Source organism: Podarcis filfolensis (genome assembly GCF_964270895.1).
Source record: "Podarcis filfolensis genome assembly, chromosome: 17".
In the NCBI taxonomy this organism is placed as follows: Eukaryota; Metazoa; Chordata; class Lepidosauria; order Squamata; family Lacertidae; genus Podarcis; species Podarcis filfolensis.
Genome location: NC_139621.1, coordinates 32,509,199 through 32,533,192, shown reverse-complemented (window position 1 = coordinate 32,533,192; position 23,994 = coordinate 32,509,199). Strand labels below are relative to the sequence as shown.

The following is a 23,994-nucleotide window of genomic DNA, read 5'->3' as shown; positions in this document are numbered from 1 at the left end:
TATTATTGGGGGTTTGCCACCATGAAGAGGGCCAGGGAGTGTGAGATATGGAGCGTGAGCTACTTTGTTTCCTCATCTGATCCAGAAGAAAGAAATTCCAGCGTTCCATCTATCATTCCCTGCCTGCCAGCATGAGATATTTAGGGGCTTTTTCTGCCTCCTTCTGACCCAATTCAACAGGTAGAGAAATCTTCAAATCCCATGCTTCCTTGGAGCCAACGACCATAATTTCCAGTGACTGAGAAGTTGGGAAAGCCTCTCTTATATCTAGCAAAACTGTTTCGTTGGTGCTTAAAAGGTAAAGGGAACCCTGACCATTAGGTCCAGTCGTGGACGACTCTGGGGTTGCGGCGCTCATCTTGCTTTATTGGCCGAGTCATGTGGCCAGCATGACTAAGCCACTTCTGGCAAACCAGAGCAGCGCATGGAAACACAGTTTACATTCCCGCCAGAGTGGTACCTATTTATCTACTTGCACTTTGACGTGCTTTCGAACTCCTAGGTGGGCAGGAGCAGGGACCGAGCAACGGGAGCTCACCCCGTTGCGGGGATTCGAACCGCTGACCTTCTGATCAGCAAGTCCTAGGCTCTGCGGTTTAACCCACAGCGCCACCCGCGTAGTTACCGGAGCTATTTTTCCAGAAAAGAAGGTGCCGGAACTCACCATGAACACCTCCCTCATTCTCTTAGAATGGCAATGGCGCCCATCTGAGAGGTGCCAGAACTGAGTTCTGGTGAGCTACCATCATTCCCTTCTCAAAGGTAAAGGTTTTATTTTTTGCTTTGCTGAGGGTTAGGATCACCCATTATAATTATTCTTATTAGGAAGGTTTATTAAAAATAAGTCCTTTTTTTTGTTGCTGCAAAAGCTATCATCTTGCTATGGGAAACAATACAGAGGTAAACCTCTCCTGCCATACCACCAGTGTATTCTCCTTTGCTTGAGCACAAGGGGAGGAAATGCTCTAAAATTCAGGGGGGGGGGCACTACAGGAACTTCAGGACCCTCTTTCTCCCTTCCTTGCCCCATGGTTTATCTGGGGAATTGGAGCTGCTGTATCTCTACATACCCTTCAACGTTTCTCCAATGAAAATAGGGACATCCTAAGGAAAAGCGGATCAAGTCAGAAATGGGACGGCTTCTGTAAATCCGGGACTGTCCCGGGAAAATAGGGAGACTTGGAGGGTCTGTCTCTACAGAGGGGGAGGTATGCGCTGTTCCTGTTAGCAGGTTAGTGTGCATTCAAAGTGATTAAAAAACAACCACCACCAGCACCCACAATTGGCCATCTTGAAATTCAAGGCGACCTGTTTGGGTTTCTCTCCAGCCCTGAGTGACTTGCTCCAGCTTTGCACTTCATTCACACAGTACCAAAGGATTGTCCGGAGACAGGTGCCCACTGAGATTTAAGAAAAGAACTAGAGTAAGAGCAGTTTGAGAAGCTTTAGCACGGGAACGACCGCCAGTAACCACTCATTGGCAACGGACGTTCAGAGTCTGCTCTGAGAAGGGGCGAGAAGCCAAGTGAATGCCAGAGGGATGAAGAGCAGGCCAGCAAAAGGAAAGTTGCCCGTTGGGTTGAGAGCCTTGGAAGTCACCGTGGGAGGAGTCGCCTGGTGCTTGGCTTTCCTTTCTAGCGGAGGTGCAGGCGGGGATCTGGAAATGTCCTTGCAGGGCTCTGGTTCAAGGTCAACAATGTCTCGGACAAAGCCAGTCTCATTTCTCACCACCTCCTGGAGGTCAAGAAAGAAAGAAAACTTTAAGGATCTACACCTATTTTTTTGCTGTAGTTGTGCGGTTGGTACTACTTCTCCCTTGGAAAGATGAGACGTACTGTATTTTTCGCTCTATAGGACGCACCCGACCATAGGACGCACCTTGCTTTAGAGGGGGAGAACAAGAAAAAAATTCTCTCCCTCTCTGCTCAGCGCCCCTTCAGTGAAGCGGCAGGAGAAACGGAGCCCCTTCCATTTCTCCTGCCGCTTCGCTGAAGGGGCACTGCGCAGAGAGGGGGAGATTTTTTTTCTTGTTCTCCCCCTCTAAAACAAGGTGCGTTCTGTGTGTTCAAGGTGCGTTCACCCGAAGCCCGGAGTTCCCGCTGCGCTCTGGAGGCTTCAGGCGGCTACCTTGGAAGCCTGGAGAGTGAGAGGGGTCGCTACGCACTGACCCCTCTCGCTCTCCAGGCCTCAGTGAAGGCAACCCGAAGCCTCAGGAGCACGGCGGGAGTTCCCGTTGGGCTCCGGAGGCTTCGGGTTCTTTTCAAAATGCTTTCCCCCACCGCCAGCCTCAAAGACCAGGTTGGGGAGCAGCACAAAGGCTGCGCACAGCCTTCCCGCTGCCCCCCAAGCTTGTGGGGCTGGCGGCGGGGGGAAGCGCTGCTTTTCCCCACCACCAGCCTCAAAGATCCCTGAAGCCTGCGGAGCGCAGCAGGAACTCACGCTGCGCTCCGAAGGCTTCAGGCGGCCATCCCTCTCGCTCCGACCCCTCTCGCTCTCCAGGCTTCAGCGAAAGCAACGCGAAGCCTCCGGAACGCAGAGGGAGCGCTCCCTCTGCGCTTCGGAGGCTTCGCGTTGCTATCGCTGAAGCCAAGGAGCCTGCATTCGCTCCATAAGACGCACACACATTTCCCCTTAATTTTTGGAGGGGAAAAAGTGCGTCCTATAGAGCGAAAAATACGGTAGTTTGAAATGGAAAATGATGAGGGACGGTCTCCCTCGGGAGGTGGTAGAATCTCCTTGCTTGGAAGTTTTTAAGCAGAGGTTGACTTGTGGTTGCAAAGCACAGAACTTGCTCTCCTCTCTATTTAAATCTCCCTTTCTGTAGAGATTTTCAAAAGGGATACATGACAAATCTGAAGAATCATGAATTGTGCAGGGTGTTTATGTTAGCCAGATTTAATATGTTTCCCTCAATAACAGTGAGAGGATAGTGAGACGCTCTCCCAGAATCAGAGCGTCTCTGCAAATGTAGTAAACAGGAACCTGATACTTTGGAGCATATTTTCTTTTCTTGTGATTTTGGCATTTATGCCAGAAGATAATTATTAGAGGCCTTACAACTCAATAGGCTGACTTCTTTGCCACCAACGGTTCAGGACCTGCTTTCGTACAGTAATGATCAAATTACTTTAATAGTGGCTGAATTTCTGAGTGCTGTCCATGTAGAAAGACTGGGCCATTATAAAGAGATTTAGTGGTTGTATTGTATTATTTATGCAAATTGATTTTCTTTGGAGTTAAAGATCTGACTGGGACAAACCTTGTTATGTTGATCTTGTATTTTGCACAATTTGTATACGGTGTCTGTTTGATAATGTGTGGCTTGCTATGCCTAATAAAGGATATTTGGGGGGGGGGGAGCAGAGGTTGGTCATGGATGCTTTAGCTGAAATTCCAGCTCTACAATTCTATGATTCTATGGTAGGTTGAAAAACGAGCTGTTAAAGGAACAAGCTCCAGGGACCATTTCACAGTTCTGTTCTCCCACCCACCACAAATTTACCATATTTTTCACTCTATAAGACACACCAGACCACAAGAGGCACCTAGTTTTTGGAGGAGGAAAACAGGGAAAAAAATATTCTGAATCTCAGAAGCCAGAACAGCAAGAGGGATCGCTGTGCAGTGAAAGCAGCAATCCCTCTTGCTGTTCTGGCTTCTGTGATAGCTGCGCAGCCTGCATTTGCTCCATAAGATGCACACACATTTCCCCTTACTTTTTAGGAGGGAAAAAGTGAGTCTTATAGAGCAAAAAATACGGTACTTTCAGGTAAGGCTGTGCAGTTATAGCAACAACTGAACAACACTGAGGTTCTTGGACCCCCCAGCCACCCACCCACCCTAAAAATCAGCTTGGGAGGGTTGGGGCACCCTATGGAGCAGATTTGGGGAGGATGGGTGGGTGAGAGAGGAAAAGCAAGTCCCACTGTGTGAGTGGAACTCCACTCATGCACTGCTGGACACCCCCCTAAGATTTTGATTTGCGCTCTTGTGTGAGGGTAGGGGAGCTTTAAGCCTTTAAAAGTTAAAGGGACCCCTGACCGTTAGGTCCACTCGCGGACGACTCTGGGGTTGCGGCGCTCATCTCGCTCTATAGGCCGAGGGAGCTGGCGTTCAGCTTCCGGCTCATGTGGCCAGCATGACTAAGCTGCTTCTGGTGAACCAGAGCAGTGCACAGAAACGCCGTTTACCTTCCCGCCAGAGTGGTACCTATTTATCTACTTGCACTTTGACGTGCTTTCGAACTGCTAGGTTGGCAGGAGCTGGGACCGAGCAACGGGAGCTCACCCCGTCACGGGGATTCGAACTGCCAACCTTCTGATCGGCAAGCCCTAGGCTCTGTGGTTCTAAATATTACATGGGGCCTGTGTCTGGAGTTTGCCTTGGAAAAACTTCCCATTTACTTCATCAGGAGCTTCCCCCCCCCCCCGTGGAAATTGCTTGTGAGGGGACCATTGGTTAAACCACCTCTATTTCCCCCAGTGTAGGGTCCTGATCTGGATCAAACCCTGTTGCATTAGCCATTTGTTTAATCCCACCTCACCCCACACTTAAAGACACAGCTCCTTCACCAACATAATGTGACATTTGTTCCTTATGGGTCGGTGTCAGACTCGGGACTTGAATGAACCAAGATCAGGACCTGATCCTAGGAGCAGAAGGGTGTAAGACAGGGAGTCAGCCTATGCGGCCACCATCAAGCCCTGGCCAAAGGAGGGAACTGCAAGGAAACCAGAGAAACTTTGGATCCCCTTTCTGGTTTTTCCAGCCGACGTTAACACCAAATACAAAAAAATGCCCCCAAAACCTTGCTTACATCAATTGTTTTGATGACCACAATCTGATCGGCCTCCTTGCAAGCCTTCTCTGCTTTCTTGATGGTCTCTTGGTCCCATTCCACCAAGTTTATAGCCATCATTCCTTCCATTGTACTGGAGGGGAGAAATTGAGGAGGAACACAGGAAAAGAAGATTAATGCTTCACAGGGGCTGTACCATAGGAAGTTGGCAGCATGGAAAGAGAGGCTGACCTTGGAAGGATGCAGACGTATGGGCCTTCCGAAGGAGGATGAATGTGGTTTGAGCTTTAAACACACATTCTCTACCCAGGAAGGCAACCAATGGGTGGCTCAAACTTCTTCCATCACACTTCAGAACAGGGATGAGTGGCTAACCCTTTTTTTGGCTTGACAATGACCCAGATTACCCCAGGCAACCCTCCAGGGGGTTCATGCTTGTATTGAGTGTGGATAATCTACACAGCCGCCTTCCCAAGGCAGTCACACCCAGGGGCACACAGCCACCCCGAACTCTGTGGATCAGCTGATGAGGGAGATTACCACCCGTTCCTCACCCCATCACATGATAGATCTGATGAATGAGGGTGGGGCCAATTCAAAGTGCTGGTTTTGACCTATAAAGCCTTAAATGCCTCAGAACCGCAATACCTCAAGGACCGCCTCTTTCCATATGAACCTACCCAAACCCTGAGATCATCTTCTGAGGCCTTCCTTCATGTGCCTCCTCCGTAAGAGGTCAGGAGGGTGGCAACACAAGAAGGGGCCTTCTCTGTGGTGGCTCCCCGCCTGTGGAATGCTCTCCCCAGGGAAGTTCACCTGGCGCCTTCCTTATACACCTTTAGGCACCAGGCAAAAACGTTCCTTTTTAACCAGGTTGATCTGATTGACATCCCATACCCTTTCAAAATGTGGCTGTTTTTTGGGGGGGTGTATTATTGGGTTATTGTTCTTATTTTGATTTTATATACTGTGATCTTTTCTGTGAACCGCCCTGAGTATAGGGCGGTATATAAATTCAATAAATAAAACAAGTATAAATCCCTATCAGGGTGGGGGGGCTGTGCCCTTTTTTTTTTTTTTTACTTTTTGGACACCACTGCCAAGATGGATTGGATTGCATGCGCCCCCCCCCCCCCCGGAAAATCTACTTAAGGAAGCCTGTTTAGGCCCCACAAAAAACCGTGGATTGGCAACCACTGCCTTAGAACGGTCTGCCTGCCTCCATCCTGCGACACGATTGCGGATCGGATGCTGTCTGCATCCTGCCGTGGCATTCAGGCGCCTTCTCAGAAACACTCACTCTGCTGCCTCTTGGCCCAGCTCATGGGCCACCTGCTGAATGTCTGGGTATCCCATGCAGCTGGAGATGTTGTTTCGAGGATAGTAGAAGAGGAAGGCCAGGCACATTTCGTTCAGAGTACTTGGACCGCCCTGAGGGAAAACAAAGGCCAAATTCATTTAAGATGCAAGAGTTTGAAAAACCAGAAGCTTTTCTATTAGGAATTTTAGGTGCAGATACAGTGGTACCTCGGGTTAAGTACTTAATTCGTTCCGGAGGTCTGTTCTTAACCTGGAACTGTTCTTAACCTGAAGCACCACTTTAGCTAATGGGGCCTCCTGCTGCTGCTGCGCCGCTGGAGCACAATTTCTGTTCTCATCCTGAAGCAAAGTTCTTAACCTGAAGCACTATTTCTGGGTTAGCAGAGTCTGTAACCTGAAGCGTATGTAACCTGAAGCATATGTAACCCGAGGTACCACTGAATAACAAAGGATCAGGAAAGACTATTTACGCATGTGAGGGCAGCAGCACGGATACTTTGGGCCCAGAGACAGAAAGAAGACAAAGTGCCGGCCAGAGATAAAGATGATGGATTATGCCAAAATGGCAAAAACAACCGGGAAGATCAGAAATCAAGACGACAGAAATTTTACTAAGGAATGGGAAAAATTTATAAGTTACCTCGGAGAACATTGTAAACAACTAAAAACTTTGGCAGGACTGTAACAACACTTGTAATGTAACAAGAACTATGGGGAATTAGGGAATTTTAAGAAAATGGAGAATCGTATAAGATGCAGTTGAAAAAGGAATGTCAATGGAATCCACGGAAGAGCAGAGGGAAGTCCAAGGATTCAGGGAATTCTTTGTGTATGATTATGATTATGATTATGATTTGAAGACAAATGTAAACTGCAAAAACCAAATTAAAAATTGTAAAAAGAGAGAGAGAGGGTTTTTGTTAAGTTGTAGGTGAATATATCAGACGACACAGCGATTCTTCAAACAGCTCTTGTTTATTCACAGGCCAGAACAGAACTGAACTGAAGGGTTCAGTCAGCCTGCTTATATAGAGCTCCAGTACAACGTAACTGTAACAATTTTCTAAAGCTATCCAATCACTGAACGTCACTTTCGATCCCTTATTTGCATAACTATCTACAGTATCCCCCTGCTGGCCCAGGGTGAGAACTTCAGTACATAACAGTTTTGGCCGCAGCACAACAGCAGCTCTTGCTGGCTCCAGGTATCAGCACAGCCAGAGTCGGGACAGTGCTGTGCAGGGAGAATAGCAGAGACAGGCTCTACAGTCCTGTGCCTTTGTAGAGTAGGAACTGGGTCAATTCCCTGGCAGGTGGGAATCAGTAAGGGATTTGTTCACAAATCCACATCTCACCCCTTGTTCTGCGCACTCTGCCCCATATCTCACCCCGCCAGCTCCCCTGATACTGGCCTGTGCTTTCCCCTCCTTCCACCACACCTGAAAACCTTAGGTGGCCCTGCAAGCTGTTAGTAAAATATCTGGATATTCTGGGGACAGCGAGATTGGATTTAGCAAAAGTTGTCCTCTCCTGAAACCACCTTCCCCCTAATGCTTAGGTCATGGGTAGGCAAACTAAGGCCTGGGGGCCGGAGCCAGCCCAATCGCCTTCTCAATCCGGCCTGCGGATGGTCTGGGAATCAGTGTGTTTTTACATGAGTAGAATGTGTCCTTTTATTTAAAATGCATATCTGGGTTATTTGTGGGGCATAGGAATTCGTTCATTCTCCTCCCCCCAAAAATATAGTCTGGCCCCCCACAAGGTCTGAGGGACAGTGGACCGGCCGCCTGCTGAAAAGGTTTGCTGACCCCTGGGCTTAGGTGGTTTTCAGTCAAGGACTTACGAAGGTCAGTCCTGTCCGGTCTTTGGTTTGATAGTGACATTCCACCAGGAACTCATCTCCCTGTAAAACACAAGAGGACATGGGGTCAAATCTATAGCAGCAGAGGGTCGCTGCTGAAAATGGCTTCTTACCACCAAAGCGTGGTCCAAAGGGAAACACTGGGATGACGTACTGATTTGAAAATGACCTCCTTCTTCATGCCTCTGGTCTCCTGGAGATTGAAATCGTACTTGTTGTCTTCACAAATGACTGTCAGCTGCTCTCCATTCCTGGGAGTGGGGTGGGGGATGTGGAGACAAAGAAACAGGAGAGACAGGCAAACCTGAGATGCTGCTGAGAGAAAACTGTAACTGGGATGCAACCAGGATCTGATCTAATGCCTTCCTGACAAACAAAGCTAATATTACTAAGTGAAATTACATTTGTTGCTTGCATTTCAGTCTTCTGTATGAACAGTGAACTGAGTTTTCTGGCTGCATTCCTGTCCCCCACCTGTTACACACTGAGCCTCTTGTGCTTGCCAGTCAGAAGGTTGGCGGTTTGAATCCCTGCAATGGGGTGAGCTCCCGTTGCTCTGTCCCTGCTCCTGCCAATTTAGCAGTTCGAAAGCACGCCAGTGCAAGTAGATAAACAGGTACCGCTGCGGCAGGAAGGTAAACGGCGTTTCCGTGTGCTCTGGTTTCTGTCATGGTGTCCTGTTGCGCCAGAAATGGTTTAGTCATGCTGGCCACATGACCCAGAAAGCTGTCTGTGGATCCTTTACCTTTACCTACACACACCATGAGTAAATTTTTAAGTTGAAAAATCAAATAAATATATATTTTTAAACAAAGATTTAAAATCCTTCCCTCTCTTTTCCCCGCAATGTCTAGGCCTCTAGGGCAATAGTGTCTCACACCGAATATAAACGAACTGTGAAAAAGGCTATGAACGGAAAGTGGAGATGCTTATATGTACCTTTCCTTGCTTATTTGTTTGTTTTGTATCACAAACAAATTTTTTAAATAAAAACAAATTAATAGAAGTAAAAAAAACACACACCCAAAAACTAGGTGTGGCCCACAATAGACACTGGCTTTTCTTACCGGTACTGGACTCCTCTCACTCCCAACCCAGCCAAGTGGGTATGCAGCAAGTAACCAAAGACATGCATATCAGGCACTGGAACTCCATTCATCTGCAATCCAAAAACAGGAGGAAAAGGCCCGTGAATGGCATCTGGCCCAGGGGCGGAGGAAGAGGGGGTCCGGTGGGTATATGCCACCTTTGGTGTCACCACTGAAGGGGGTGACAAAATGCCGGGCAGCACTCACCGCGGGGCCTGCAGCGCACCTGAGCCATGCATCTCTCCTGGGAGAGACGGGGTGGCTTGGGCGCATGCAGGCTCCCCACTGCCCAAATGGTCTGCCCTCTACCTCCTCTCCCCCCAGCTGTAGAGCGGCTGAGTGGGAGGAGGCAGGCAGACCCCAGAGGCCCTGCAATGTGCCCCGTCCCTATGGGCAGCTCGCCTCGCCCATGGGCGCACCACCCCAGGCGCCAGAACGGCTTCCTCCGCCGCTGATCTGACCACTATGCTTTGAACACTTGCCCTGGCAAACATCTCAGGAAATCATCAGCCATCAATGGTCTGGCAGCCAAATTTCAGCACCAGAACAGCCACGGTGGCAATTTGCTGCTCATTAGCTACAGCAGTGGTTTTCTACCAGTGTGCCGTGGCACTATGGGATGCCATGAATGCCCCTCTTTCCTTCCCTCCCTCCTCTGATGTCCTCTGGTGTCTCTGCCTCCCCAAAAGCTTGCTTGTTGCAGCAGCCTTGACTATGGGGGAATGGTGCCTCTGGGAGGAATCTCTCTTTGAGGTAGGGCAGTTCATAGACCAGGGTGGCAGCGGCAGCTTCCTGGAGGACATCCAAGGAGAGGGGAGAGGAGGCTGAGGGAACACTCCACAAGGGAGAGTGTTTGAAAAAAGGTGAGAGGCTGCCTGCTCTGCGGGCAAGGGGTGACATAGCTGGGCTCCTGAGCCCCACAGGGGTGCTGCAGAAAGAAACTGGTTGGTTAGGGGAGCTGTGGACTCAAAAAGGTTGAAAATCTCTGAGCTACAGGGTCAACCCAAGACATCTGGTTGCCTGAGGTGAAGAACAAGATGGCGTCCGTCCCTGTCACCCTGCCAGATACTGGCAGTTGAATTGTATTTCAATACCGACAATGGATAAGGTTCTGTACTGCACCAGAGAACCAAAGGGTAGCTAAGGGAGTGGAGGTCAGGCCGTGTGATGGATGCATGCAGCAGCTCTTTCCTCAAACTGCCAAGAAACTCCTGGGTACAGCTAGGGAGCTCAGGGGGAAGAGCCGCATGGTTGCCACTGTTCCCCACCCTCAACACCCCCGCTCTGAGGTGGTCACCTCACTGTGTCTAATGGAAGCCAGCTGTGATCACCTGCTCTTGGGCCAATGCACGGCCTGCTATTTGCCATGTTCAAACTGCCACCAGGGCTTCACCTTGCCACATAAACATTGAGATTTCCTCTCTCTCTCTCTCTCTCTCTCTCTCTCTCTCTCTCTCTCTCTTAAAATAAAAGCAGACCCTGCTTTTAACAGTCAGCCGTGCAGGAATTTAGCAGATAAAATTTCCATCGATCTCCGTTCCAAGGAAAGTGTCACCCGTTTAATTCTCGTGAGTTAGGCAGGCTACATAAAAGATGCAGGAGCAAGGCCTGGAGCACAACCCTGGCAACCCCACACAAAAAGCTCAAGAATTTGGCCTAGCGTCAATTTCTCTCCACAGTGAGGAACAAGCACTTCTCGCCTGCAGTTGCCACTGCAAGACATTTTTACAGCTGGAGGCTGAGCCCTGTCTCCATCCCTACTGCTAGGGCAGCCCCATTCCCTGTGGTTCCCCTGCTCAGCCTGTTAAGCCCCCATGGCGGCTTTCTGCTGGGGAAATGTGCATGTGTCTCCCATGGAACGGGGAGTCTGGCCTTAACCCTGAGCTGCTCTTTGTAGAGCTTTTATATAGAACACAAAAGAGCATGTCTTTGAAATAGTAGCCTGAATCAACGCTCAGTATCAACGCTCAGTGCTAGCATTCGTTACTGAACTGGGGCGGGGGAAGGGCTGTGGAATACTCCGGAACTTACATCATCAAACTGACTGGTATTGCAGACACCGTAGGACATGAAGGACTCGGCTCCAGGGGGGAGGAAATGGATTGGAAATGTGAAGAATCCTGTCTGCAGAACCCCCATGTCATAAGGACGCAGCTCCGTAGTATAATAGAGTCGTATCCCCGAGTTGTCAATCAAGCCTTAGGAAAGAAAACCCTCAGCTGAGCAACTGGTTCTGTATAAGTTTCTGTGCAACTGAAAATATGGTTTGTTCACACTTCACCTCGTTCCATGCCTAGAAAATCATGAGTCCAAACTGTTTTCTGCTTTCTAGGCATGGGTCTGAGCGGTTTTGCCTTTGCCCTGCTGCTTTCCCCCAGAAATCCTGCTCTGTGGAGAACTCAATTGCTGTTTGCTCTGATTTAGCGCTAAACCACTGGTTTTCCCAGGGGAAAGTGGTGGGGCAAACAGAAGAGTGGATAAGCCCGTGGTGAGAGGCCACTTTACCACGTGAGTGAAAATTTTGGGGGCTTCCGATAATCAAGATAGTATACATCTACTTGTACATTCAAAAGGGACACGGGTGGCGCTGTGGGTTAAACCACAGAGCCTAGGACTTGCCGATCAGAAGGTCAGCGGTTCGAATCCCCGTGATGGAGTGAGCTCCCGTTGCTCGGTCCCTGCTCCTGCCAACCTAGCAGTTTGAAAGCACATCAAAGTGCAAGTAGATAAATAGGTACCACTCCGGCGGGAAGGTAAATGGCGTTTCCGTGCGCTGCTCTGGTTCACCAGAAGCGGCTTAGTCATGCTGGCCACATGACCCGGAAGCTGTATGCCGCCTCCCTCGGCCAATAAAGCGAGATGAGAGTCGGCCACGACTGGACCTAATGGTCAGGGGTCCCTTTACCTTTACCTTACTTGTACATTCAACAAGGACAACAAAAAGACAAACAGAACATCAACTTAATGTCCTACTTCCAAACTTCCAGAGGCATCTGGCTGGTAAACATTGCTGGCGTAGATGGATCCTTAGTTCTTACCAGTGTGAGACATGGGGCCTACCTCATCACTATCCTGCTAAGTTCCTCATAGTGATAAATATTTACTAAAGGACATGAAGAAATATGAATATTTATAGAAGCGCCAACACCAGGAGCATTTCCCAAGTACAGTTGTATCTTGGAAGTCGAGCGGAATCCGTTCGACTTCCAAAACGTTCAAAAACCAAATTGCAGCTTCTGATTGGCTGTAAGAAGCTCCTACAGCCAATCAGAAGCCACAGAAGCCCTGTCGGACGTTCAGGGTCCAAAAGAACATTCTCAAACTGGAACAATCACTTCTGGGTTTGTGACATTCGGGAGCCAAAACATCCGAGTTCCAGGGCATTTGGGATCCAAGGTATGACTGTATCAGTGCTTCTGCTGGCCACAGTCCCCAACACCAACATCTCCCGTTGTCCGGGTCTCCTGGTGCTCAATAACAGCTGCCCTAACATTTCTCCACAGACACTTCTAATCCAGTAAGACCAATTTTTTTAAATAAAAAAAATGGCCTCCAAATGCAGAAGCTGGCCCTCCTGTGTCCATCACTCTTTATATGTCTAGGACTGCCATACTCCTCGCACTGGCTCTCCTTTCCTCTGCAATCAAAACATCAGCAGGAATTAAGGAACCCTGAGACATGTAGTTCTTGAGAGAGGCACATATCTGTCAAACTACAACTCCTGGAGCTTTCGGTACAAGTTCTCCCACCCCTGAGATCCTCAGATAAGTTTCATAAACTTCCTCAAGCATCACCTACAATTTAGCCTCAATCTCCCCGCTCCTGGAAATAGGCCGGAAGCCTATGCTGTAGGACCCTTAGTCCCCCGCAAGTGAAGCATACCCAGTTTCTCTCCCCATGCTCTGGCCGTGTTCCCTGCTCCTCATCAACACATCACCTTCCTCTTATGCAATCAATATATGTGCTTTACTCACCTGGAATTCCATTAAAATTGCTGTAGTGGACTTCTAACCGGATCCACTGGGGATCAATTGGTGTACCTAAGGAGATTCCAGTTTCATCTGGGAACATGTAGCTCTAGTTGGTTGGTCGGGGAGAAGAAAGACAGCTATTAAAAAATGATCAGTTGACTGTTGTGTCCCCTGTTCTCTTGGCTTCTGAGCTTTTTGCACAGAAGTCAGTAATATTACAAATTCAGTGAGGCAGCAGTCCTAAACCCATTTACCTGTGAGTAAGCCCATACCCTCCAACATTTCTCCAAAGAAAATAGGGGTGTCCAATTTACTACTACTACTACCCTTAATAATAATAACAAAATAACAATAATAATACCTCATCCATCTGACTGGGTTGCCCCAGCCACTTTGGATGGCTTCCAATATATATAAAAACATAATAAAACATTAAACATCAATTAAACCTTATGGGGGGAAACCTTCCCTATACAGGACTGCCTTCATATGTCTTCTAAAGGTTACTTATCTCCTTGGCTTGGGGGGGGGGTCACATAACTCCATACCCTCCAACGTTTCTCTGATGAAGATAGGTCCCTAAGGAAAAGTGGGGCATTCTGGAATCAGATCAGAAACCGGGAAGGCTTCTATAAATCCAGGACTGTCCCTGGAAAATAGGGATACTTGGAGGGTCTGTAAGTCTCATTTAATTCAATGGGACTTGCTGTTGGGTAGACACATAAGGCCGTAAAACCTCTGGCAGGGATCAATAGCGATCACATCTTCTAGACCCAAATATTTAAAACAGTCATATGGCACCAGTGAATGGTAGCTTGTTAAGGGAGCTGAAAGTTTTTAGGAAGGCCCTTTATTCAGAAAGCTACAAACCCCAGCCCAGTATCTAGATTGGACCAGGCACCTTTGCTGAGCTTCCCATTCACTTCAGTGGCACATGCTCAGGAGAATTTAGCCCTGGGGAAATGAACCCAGAAACAGTGAAACCTCGGAACCCGGTTAAAAAAACCACCACAGCACCAAAACTCTCTCAGAGATCAGTTTTGAACTTCACTGCAGTAGTTTGACCACAGGTGAAAAAGCAGTTCTCACGGCCTGGGAAGTTCCCACATACTCACCCCTCCTCCTACAGCCCAGCCCACGACTATCTGGGAGCAGAGGGCAAAATCAGGATCAGCTCCGTAGCAGTCGCTGACCCCAGTCGGCAGCACGCTGGCATTGCCGCACGCATAAACCAGGATGTGGTGCACCATGGTTTCGTTTCGAGGTGTGATCATGGCCTCAAACTGTAGACAGAAGAAAGAAAGAAAGAAGGAAAAACAGTGACTACTTCATTAACCGGAATGGCTTCTGTAAATCTAGGGTAAAAGGTAAAGGTAAAGGTGACTATGGGGTTGCGGCGCTCATCTCGCTTTCAGGCCGAAGGAGCCGGCGTTTGCCCACAGACAGCTTTCCAGGTCATGTGGCCAGCATGACTAAACTTCTGGGGCAATGGAACATTGTGACGGAAACCAGAGCGCACAGAAAAACCATTTACCTTCCTGCCGCAGTGGTACCTGTTTATCTACTTGTACTGGTGTGCTTTCAAACTGCTAGGTTGGCAGGAGTTGGGGCAGAGCAACGGGCGCTCACTCCATAGTGGGGATTCGAACTGCTGAACTTCTGATCGGCAAGTCCAAGAGGCTCAGTGGTTTAGACCACAGCGCCACCTTTAACCTTTTTAATCCAGGACTGTCCCTGGAAAACAGGGGCACTTGTGGGCAGGGGGTGGGAGTCTGTGATGCCAGTGCTGAAGAAGAAGAAATGTTATTAAAATATGAATTACGTATGTGCATTGGAGTTATCAAACAACAGCAAAAGTTTATTGAGTGGTCCCTGGGGGAATTTTCAAGCGAATTTAAATTCCTCCCCTTTCATTGGATGGAGTGCATGGTTTGTCAGTGTTGATGTGACACCCCCTCACCTAAAAAATGGCTTACAGTGAGGTTTTCGGCTGAAACCTTTCTATGCTTCTTTCCCACAGTTACCTTGTAGATGTGATGTTTTTCCTTGACTATTGGCAACGGTATGAAAGTGCAGGCATAGGTGGTGTCATCTTCTGGGATAGGGAACTGCAAAACAAAGTCAAAACAACGCTGAGTGTTGTAGGGTTGCCAGCTCCTGGAATTTTCTGTGACAATAAAAAAGCGGAAGCTGGCCCTAACATGAGGTAATAATAATAATAATAATAATAATAATAATAATAATAATAATTTTTATTTATACCCCGCCCTCCCCAGCCAAGGCCGGGCTCAGAGCGGCTTGCAAGCAATAATAAAAACAAGTTGAGGTAAGATAACTCAATTTGCCTTGGGCAGCAGATTGGAGGTTGTGACTGAAGGGATGGCAGGTTGTGGACCGCTTGGTGTCAACCTTTTTAAAGAAAAGCGAGGACCACCATTCTGGACAGGAGGGTAGCAATGTTGTCCAACACAGAGAGACAAGTTCTTGCATATCCATAATGCTCTTAAAACTCTTTGCTTCATATTGCAAAACAAATTCCCTCACTATAAACCAATCTAAATCAAAAGTACTAATTTTCTCAAAAAGTCGGAAATCCTATAAGTGGCAATTAGATGGAAAACCTATCGAACAGGTTTATAAATTTCAATACCTGGGAGTTTTTCTCCAATATAATCTGGGTTGGAAGGCGCATATTGCATATATTTTAAACAAGGCCAAGGCCCTATCCTTTGCGCTTTTGCGCTTTTTCTTTTCGGACGGGGCTCTTCACGTTCCATCTGCCTTGAAAGTATTCAAAGCTAAAGTAATTGCAACACTGGCATATGCTGTTCCTTTATGGGGGACTGCAGTAAACTTGATGCCCTTAGAGATAATTCAAAATCAATTTCTAAGACGACTGCTAAAACTCCCTCAGTGCGTTAGTAACGCAGCTATTCGCCTAGAATTAAAAACTACATCTTTAGAAAATACTCTTTGGAGGCGTAGCCTTTGTTACTGGTTGTCCTTAAGGCATAGGCTCCCGAATCTGTATTTGATCCAATGCCTCTGGAGAGATAATTTTCCCGTCCTAGGGGCAAAAGAGATCCATTCTAAAGTAGTGACCTACGGATTGTCTCCATCAGAATTATGGGAATTGGACTTAGCCACAGCAAAAAAAACCCTCATTCAAAAACTTGAGGAGATTGACCTACAACAAAACACCATTTTGGGTAGTGGCACTTGCTCACCATTAAATCTTGGCATAGTGCCCTCACAGCAGATACCATCTTATTTGACTTCTTTGTCTGTAGCAGCCCACAGATATGCCTTTATTAAGGCAAGATTTAACGCCTTTCCTTCCAATGTCTTGAATAATAGATTTTCCAATGGTCGGATCTCAGCGGTGTGTGTATGTGATAATAGATCTATAGAATCTTTACAACATATACTATTCTGTTGCTCACTACATTCAGTCTCTCGGACCAGATTTTTGTCCCCTTTATTATTGGAAATCCCAGGTGACCCCCTGGAAACACAACTAATACATTTATTGCAAGATTCTGATCCGAATAGGTCCCTTTCTGTTGCCAGATTTCTGATAACAGTATTGGCTTATAAAAGGAAAAATGGACTACTCTATGATTATTAATTTTGCCTAAGTAATATTGATTTATACTGATAATTTGATATTTTAAGCGTTATATTGTTCTTATTTTAATGGAATTTAGAAACTTACGGTTTGAAATGTACTTGATTTAAACGTATTTTAATTAATTAATTTTATCTTGTTATACCTGTTTTATCTGTTTTGCTGTATGATGTTTTGAATATGGGCCTATGGCCGTAATAAACTATCTATCTATCCATAATGCTCAGGTACATGAGTACACCAGTTTTTAAATTAAAAAGGAAGCTCAGGTTTGAAGAGTGCTTGTATGTTGCTGACATCCTACTATGGTATCCTGCCATTAAGAGTTTGATCATGAGAATACTTGATTTCCTTTGAGCAAATGACTACAGTGGTACCTCGGGTTAAGAACTTAATTCGTTCCGGAGGTCCGTTCTTAACCTGAAACTGTTCTTAACCTGAGGTACCACTTTAGCTAATGGGGCCTCCACTGCCACCACGCCACCGCACGATTTCTGTTCTCATCCTGAAGCAAAGTTCTTAACCCTAGGTACTATTTCTGGGTTAGCGGAGTCTGTAACCTGAAGCGTTTGTAACCTGAAGCGTATGTAACCTGAGGTACCACTGTATTCTTGAATCCACTGCACTAGCAGGATGCAATAATGCTCATCTTCTGGGGCAGTGGTAGATCAGTCTCCCCAACCACCAGAATTGTTAAATACATTGGGTTGTATTCAATGGTTGTAATACTCAGATTTTCCCAGTAGTGATGTATGGAAGTGAGAGCTGGACCATAAAGAAGGCTGATCGCCGAAGAATTGATGCTTTTGAATTATGGTGCTGGAGGAGACTCTTGAGAGTCCCATGGACTGCAAGAAGATCAAACTTATGCATGCTAAAGGAAATCAGCCCTGAGTGCTCACTGGAAGGACAGATCGTGAAGCTGAGGCTCCAATACTTTGGCCACCTCATGAGAAGAGAAGACTCCCTGGGAAAGACCCTGACGTTGGGAAAGATGGAGGGCACAAGGAGAAGGGGACGACAGAGGACGAGATGGTTGGACAGTGTTCTCGAAGCTACCAGCATGAGTTTGACCAAACTGTGGGAGGCAGTGGAAGACAGGAGTGCCTGGCGTGCTCTGGTCCATGGGGTCACGAAGAGTCGGACACGACTAAACGACTAAACAACAACAACAATACTCAGATGGGGGGGGTGCTAGGGGCCTTGAAAGATGGCGGATATTAACATCTATCCAGCTCGCACGAGGGGTCCAGGGGGGAGAGATGCCGTTTTCACCCGCTCCTCCGAAGCTGCTTCCAGGTGCGAAACTAGTTGCGTTACTTAAAAGGAAAAAAATTGGGAAAGATAACGCACATGCTTCAAGAGAGGCAGGAGGTTTTTTATCTGCTAACAATTTTACCACTGAAAGGAAGAAGACTGAGACGGACTGAGATGGAAGATTACATCAAAACACTACAAATATGGTATGTGGACTGGAATGCCGGAACTAAGGGGGGGGGGAACGCTCTATGTGATTACTAATAACCCTCCCTCTGAAGATCTGTCACAGAAATTAAATGCAAATGGGACTAAAAATGAATTGTGTGGGAATAATTATGAACTTAAAGGTTTTACTCTGTGAAGGATTTGGAAAGAAGAAGGGCTCTCTCTTGTGACGCAGTAAGAATGGAAACTTGATAAGAAACCTGTGTTGCTGGAGTTGGTCTTGGGGAGGGCGAGCCGAAGATATATTATTTTCGAGGAGATTGCGAACTGGAAGGGGCAGCCCTCCTGGAAAAAGACTAATTTACGATGCAACAGGTCGGAAAAGCTAAAGAGTGAGTTTCTAGACTGTATTTCATTGGAAAGGACTGTCGGAGGAGAGTGATTTACGAGAGAGCAGCACAAAGCCCACACAGAAATACAAATAAGACTGTCTTTTTCAACCCACTTGTGGAGCATATCGGAGGAAAATGGAAAGGAAAATGAGTAATGACAAGTATTGAGAAGAGGAGACTGGAAACATCATTCTTAATATGGAAGCAGAACAAATATTCGAGGATTGGACTCCTGCCAGTCAAGAAGCATGGGTACCCCCCACAAAAATTTATAATTTGGAAAACAATTGGATTATATGATATGTATTGTTATAATTTGGACTAATTGATTTGATGTGTTTAATTTGGAAATATGAAACTTAATAAAAATTATTTTTTTTAAAAAAACAATACTCAGATGAGTATTAGATGAGTATAGGGCTGCCATGCGTCTGGGAAATGTCCGGGAAAATCTGCTGGATGGATATTGTTCTCCTTTTCTCTCTTTCTCTTTCTCTCTCTCTGTTCTGGTGTTCTATTTTCTGTATGTTTAATGTTAAGGTTTAGCAGCACATCCTCAGAAACTGTTCCACTATAAAATCAGGAGGTTTTCTAACTCACATATTTAGGTTAAAAATGTTACCTTGCCAGAAATGCTTTGGGGAAATTGCTGCTACAGAAAAAGCTTACTCATCAGTTTATTTTTTTTTTAAAGTTTTGCAAATAGGTTTAATGTTGTTGGACAACATTTAGTGCTAAGAAGGCTCTAGGGGAAGATGAGTGCCTAACTCTCTTAAAGTTGAGCAACTGAATTGATTTAAGCAAAAAGGAACAGTGCGAGAAAAGAAAGAAAAAATGTTGCAGAGGGTGATTTGAACAGTGAAGGAAGGAGCTTTGTACAATCAGCCACTCTTCTGAAATGGTTAAAATGAGTTTAATAGCGTGGAAGAAACCAATGTCAATATATTTATTTGCAATACAATGTTATTATTTGTCTAAGTGATTTGCAAATTTGTATTTTTACTTCAAGCCGCAATAATACGTACGCTGAAAAGCAAACAGTGAAAAATATACGCCCGTGTCAATAACACGATCACTAGTTTGAATAAATGAATGAAATCTGTCTTAATGCGAAACACTGAGACTTTTTGGTGCTGAATGGAAATATCCAACAAGATCCATGCACTTTGCTGTAAGGCAGCTAGGGAGGTACTACTCACATCGTTGAGCTTCAGGTCATACACCTTGTAGACACTGGGTGAGTGCAATTCATCTTCAGTTGACAGCAGCATCAAGAAAAGAGATTTGTGGATTATTCTCCCTTTGAAGAAGTCAACTGTGTCATCCGTACCATAGCCAGTAATCAGTCGTAGTGTGTCACCCTGTGCAGGGAAAAGTTAAAAAGAAAAATCTTCCCTCCATTATCATATTGTTGCAGGTAAGCTGGCAACTAAAAGAACAAAAGGACAATCTGAGTGGACTCTCCTCACCCTGACCACGGCAAAAAGACTGATACTGATGAATTGGAAAAATTAAAAATGCAGCTCCCTTCTACAATCGGACTGAAGACTTATCCAAACTCGCAACATATGAACAACTTGCATATAAACGCAAACTTGCCATGGACAAATTCAATGACATTTGGAATCCATTCTTACAAACGCTGTAATAGGTTAAGATCTGGGAAAGTACAATAACAACTTCGTAAAATATACAGTTTGGGGGTTTTCCTCCCTCCCCCCTTTATTTTCCCTTTTCTACGGGTGCTGTTTCTCTCTTTTTCACTCTTTTATTTACATCTCACCATGTTTAGTGCACGTATAATTCTGTACTTTTTGCATTTTCAATAAAGATGTTAAAAAAAGAAAGAAAATAAAATCCTCCCATTTGCTATATTTTTGGTGGGATTCGCCTAAGCAGCACCACCAGTGCAAGCTCTGCAAAAAGACTTCTGCTTGCACAATAGGGCTTGCCTCTTCTCTCCTCCCTATGCACCCCCCAGAACAGCCTGGGGGGCAGAGAGGGGAAGATGTGGGGTCATTCCATTTTTCCCCCCAGAGACCCACCCAATCTAGGAACCTCATGTTACAAACCTTTTCCTCTAAGTACCGTTGCATTAATATTTTAGTTCTGTGGTTTTTTTATGTGCCACTGATTTTATTGGGAGTGCAAAGCACCCACTTCAGCCTCTTGCATTTTAGCAAACGAGACTTTTAAAAGGGCTAGAACACAATCCGCTCTAAAGCCCGCTGGACTTGGATGTGAACTGTAGCTGGATATGGCTGCTTTGGTTACCGTGATGTCCAGGTCATGCTCATCGCAGGTACGAAAATATCGCCTGAATGCCATGGTTGTGGTTGTCTCATCCTGGGTCAAGGACAGCAGCTCATAGTCTTGGCTTTCATCCTCCAAGACAGTTTCTTCATCTACACCATGCCAGTCCTGAGTGAAACAGGGAGAACAAACTTTTGGAAACACAGGAAGTCAAAAGAGCATTCAAATTCCTCATCAGCAACACATTTTGGGGGGGATAGCCTTTGACCACTAATTTGCATGTCCATTCTAATTCCAAATCCATCTCATGTTTTCTTCTGGGACACAATTTATTGCCATCCCTAGCTGAGAGGCATATTGTATCTTCTTTAAAAGTATTTCTAAACTACGGAATACTTTAAGAAATTCTGAGCCGTGTAGAAAAGATGCAGGAAAGCAATAATAAAAACGGATCTAAAAACAGGAATCCAGGAAAGCCTGCCTGAAGGCCGTAATTAATGATGCTTCGTGTATGGCAGAGTAAGGGGCATTCAAAAGGGCAGCAGCAATAGTGAAAAATGGCCATTTTCAGATCAATACTTTATGACAATGCATAGGGTGCTGGGCCATGAGTAAAATATGGAAGCTATGGAAGTAAGAAAAATGCCTACCAAACTCATCTGAAACACAGTACAGACAACCTTCCCTGTTCTGAGAGCTAGTCAATCTCTATATCCATGCTCTGGAATATCTATGTATGTACTGCATTTTACTGCAATACAAACAAGCCACTACAGATAGGACATATGTATTACCCAAACACAAGGCTGTTGAATGGAGGTAGCTGAGACATTCAGGGCCAGTTTTCAAGCACAGGTGCTGACCTTTAAAGCCCTAAACGGCCTCAGCCCTGAAGGAGCGTCTCCACCCCAATCATTCAGCCTAGACACTGAGGTCCAGCTCTGAGGGCCTTCTGGTGGTTCCCTCACTGCAAGAAGTGAAACTACAGGGGACAAGGCAGAGGGTCTTCTCGGCAGTCATACCCGCCCTGTGGAATGTCCTTTCAGCCGATGTCAAAGAGTTAAAACACCTATATGATTTTTTGTAGACATCTGAAGGCAGCCCTGTTTTGAGAAGCTTATAATGTTTGTTGCTGCTGCTGCTGCTGCTGTTTTTCCTGTATTTTTGTTGGAAGCTGCCCAGAGTGGTTGGGGCAACCCAGTCAGATGGGCAGGGCTTAATTATCCCCATCTCCATCCTCATCATAGCATGCTCAGACAGCACAGGTTGCACACTCCATTTTCTAGTGGTACACCATCCCTTTATTTTCAGCTGGGCAGCAAAGTGTGGCCCCACCACAAGCTGAACCGATGTTCAATGGGTCTGTTATGTTAGCGAGCCTACACAACAGAGACTACAATACCTCTGGAAGCACAGGTTCTCTTGGCCCCATGATATCATCACCTCTAGATCCATTTGTAACTTCCATCACAATCAAAGCAACCTCCCTCTCCCTGCCCCGGTATGTGCAGATACAAACTCCTCGCAAAGAGGAAGCAACAGCTCATATTATTTTCATCTTACTGAGAAATAGACGTTGCCGTCAGGAAGGACCCCGCCAATCACAAAGTCTGCCCCGGTCATCTCTCCGTGAACAGTGAAGCCAAAAGCCACCCATCCCGTTGTCTTGGCTTCCAGCTCAAAAGTCATCAAGCTGCTACTGTCTTCATGGTCCCACCGCAGGTAGATCTGGTGTGTGGGGTCGAGGAACGCCGAGAAACGCAGTGGAGGAACCGGGGAATGGCTGGAGCAGAGGCACAAGGTGGACAAGAGGAACAGCAGACTTTTCATACATGGGTGGCTCATCCTCTTGGGAGCAGGGAGCACCCTTTCTTCTCTCGCTCTCTCAGTGAGATCTCCCTCAAGCTAGCTAGCACCTTATACTGTGGAGACCCGGTTTATATGAAAAGCTGGGACTTGCTGGGACCAGTGCCAGAGAGGAAGGGCAATGGTTTTTATTCTCCGTATCAGATTCAGAAGGTGGGATAAGTGCATCATTTTACATAATGCTATGGCACCCTTCCCAATGGATATTTGGTGCTGCTGCTATTCCCCCTTCCTCCTTTTTGCAGGTCTGGTGTGTGTTTTTTCCTTGCACAGGCATTGTGCAAAACGTATAAAACACCTTCTGAAAGTATTTGATTGTGTAAAGCTCTAGTGACTGCAGAGGTAACTGGATCATGACCACATCCCTGGATCATGACCACATACCTGTTTTCTTTGTTTTGTAGGTTTTATATTAGAAACATAGAAACTGTTTTATTCATGGCATATCTTCACTCTATGAAGTACAGTGCTACCTCGGGTTAAGAACTTAATTCGTTCCGGAGGTCCCTTCTTAACCTGAAACTGTTCTTAACCTGAAGCACCACTTTAGCTAATGGGGCCTCCCACTGCCGCCACACCGCTGCTGCACAATTTCTGTTCTCATCCTGAAGCAAAGTTCTTAACTTGAGGTACTATTTCTGGCTTAGCAGAGTCTGTAACCTGAAGCGTCTGTAACCCGAGGTACCACTGTATATGTCAGTACAGTTACTCAAGACAACAACATATTAATATATGTATTATGCATATTAATTATAATATAAATTAGAGAAAAATTATCTTGCCTTTGGCTGAAGGGAGCGGGACAGGAAGCACCACCAAAGGATGCAAAGCTTCCAGGATTTGAATAGTAGTTGATAGGAAAATGGGCCCTTGATAGCCAATTGCTTTGGTGCAGTGAATGGCCTGTGCTTCTCTTTGTTCATTGGATCTCATTACATAATGCAATCAAAGCTCCCTCCTCAGCCCTGCCCTCCCAATCTCTAGCACGCAGAATGTGAGCTTGTTCACTGCCTAATTCTTAACTGAGCCATCATAGGCTGATCATACTAATCTGCTGGAAAAGGAGAAAACTGAGAAGAGGACACTTAATCTGTGTCTTAGGAAAGGATTTCAATTGACTCACATCATTCATCTCGGATTTTATTTACTTAGATGAGAGACCCGCAAGGACTTCACTAGTCCATGGATTTGGCATTCTGTCCTGTTTTTGTGAAGTTGAAAGCTTCGCCAACACATTTGATGTTAGCTTCCTTTACTCATTATTTCAGAGGGCTAAGGAAAGCCAAATAATATTATGGCGTGTGGACATGTTCGAACTTAAGGGTACACACTGTATACCTGTGTGTTGCATGTGCATGAGTGTGGAGGAGCCAATATAAATGAGTGAGAAAG

At 46.2% G+C, this 23,994-nt stretch overlaps 1 protein-coding gene across 1 annotated transcript; it reads right to left on the bottom strand.

Moving 5' to 3' along the window:
* Window positions 1-743: 743 nt before the first annotated feature.
* Window positions 744-22,635, bottom strand: LOC310752616 (putative DBH-like monooxygenase protein 2). The gene is made up of 13 exons (XM_083593399.1): window positions 22,300-22,635; window positions 20,758-20,904; window positions 19,683-19,844; window positions 15,063-15,146; window positions 14,154-14,321; window positions 13,042-13,144; window positions 11,099-11,265; window positions 9,047-9,138; window positions 8,134-8,230; window positions 7,962-8,021; window positions 6,099-6,229; window positions 4,817-4,931; window positions 744-1,734 (listed from the first exon to the last, which is right to left on the bottom strand). The coding sequence occupies exons 1-13, from the start codon at window positions 22,579-22,581 to the stop codon at window positions 1,492-1,494; spliced, it is 1,851 nt and encodes a 616-aa protein (XP_083449525.1). The 5' UTR covers window positions 22,582-22,635; the 3' UTR covers window positions 744-1,491.
* Between the last annotated feature and the right edge of the window lie 1,359 nt (window positions 22,636-23,994).

Bases quoted from the DNA above. Each gene is read 5' to 3' on its own strand.
- LOC310752616 (XM_083593399.1), bottom strand. From the start codon at position 22,581: ATGAGCCACCCATGTATGAAAAGTCTGCTGTTCCTCTTGTCCACCTTG. The intron at 20,905-22,299 runs GTAAGATGAAAA...TGTTTCACTCAG, and splicing joins ACGGCAACGTCTATTTCTCA to GACTGGCATGGTGTAGATGA. The intron at 6,230-7,961 runs GTAAGTCCTTGA...GTTTTCCCTCAG, and splicing joins ACCGGACAGGACTGACCTTC to GGCGGTCCAAGTACTCTGAA.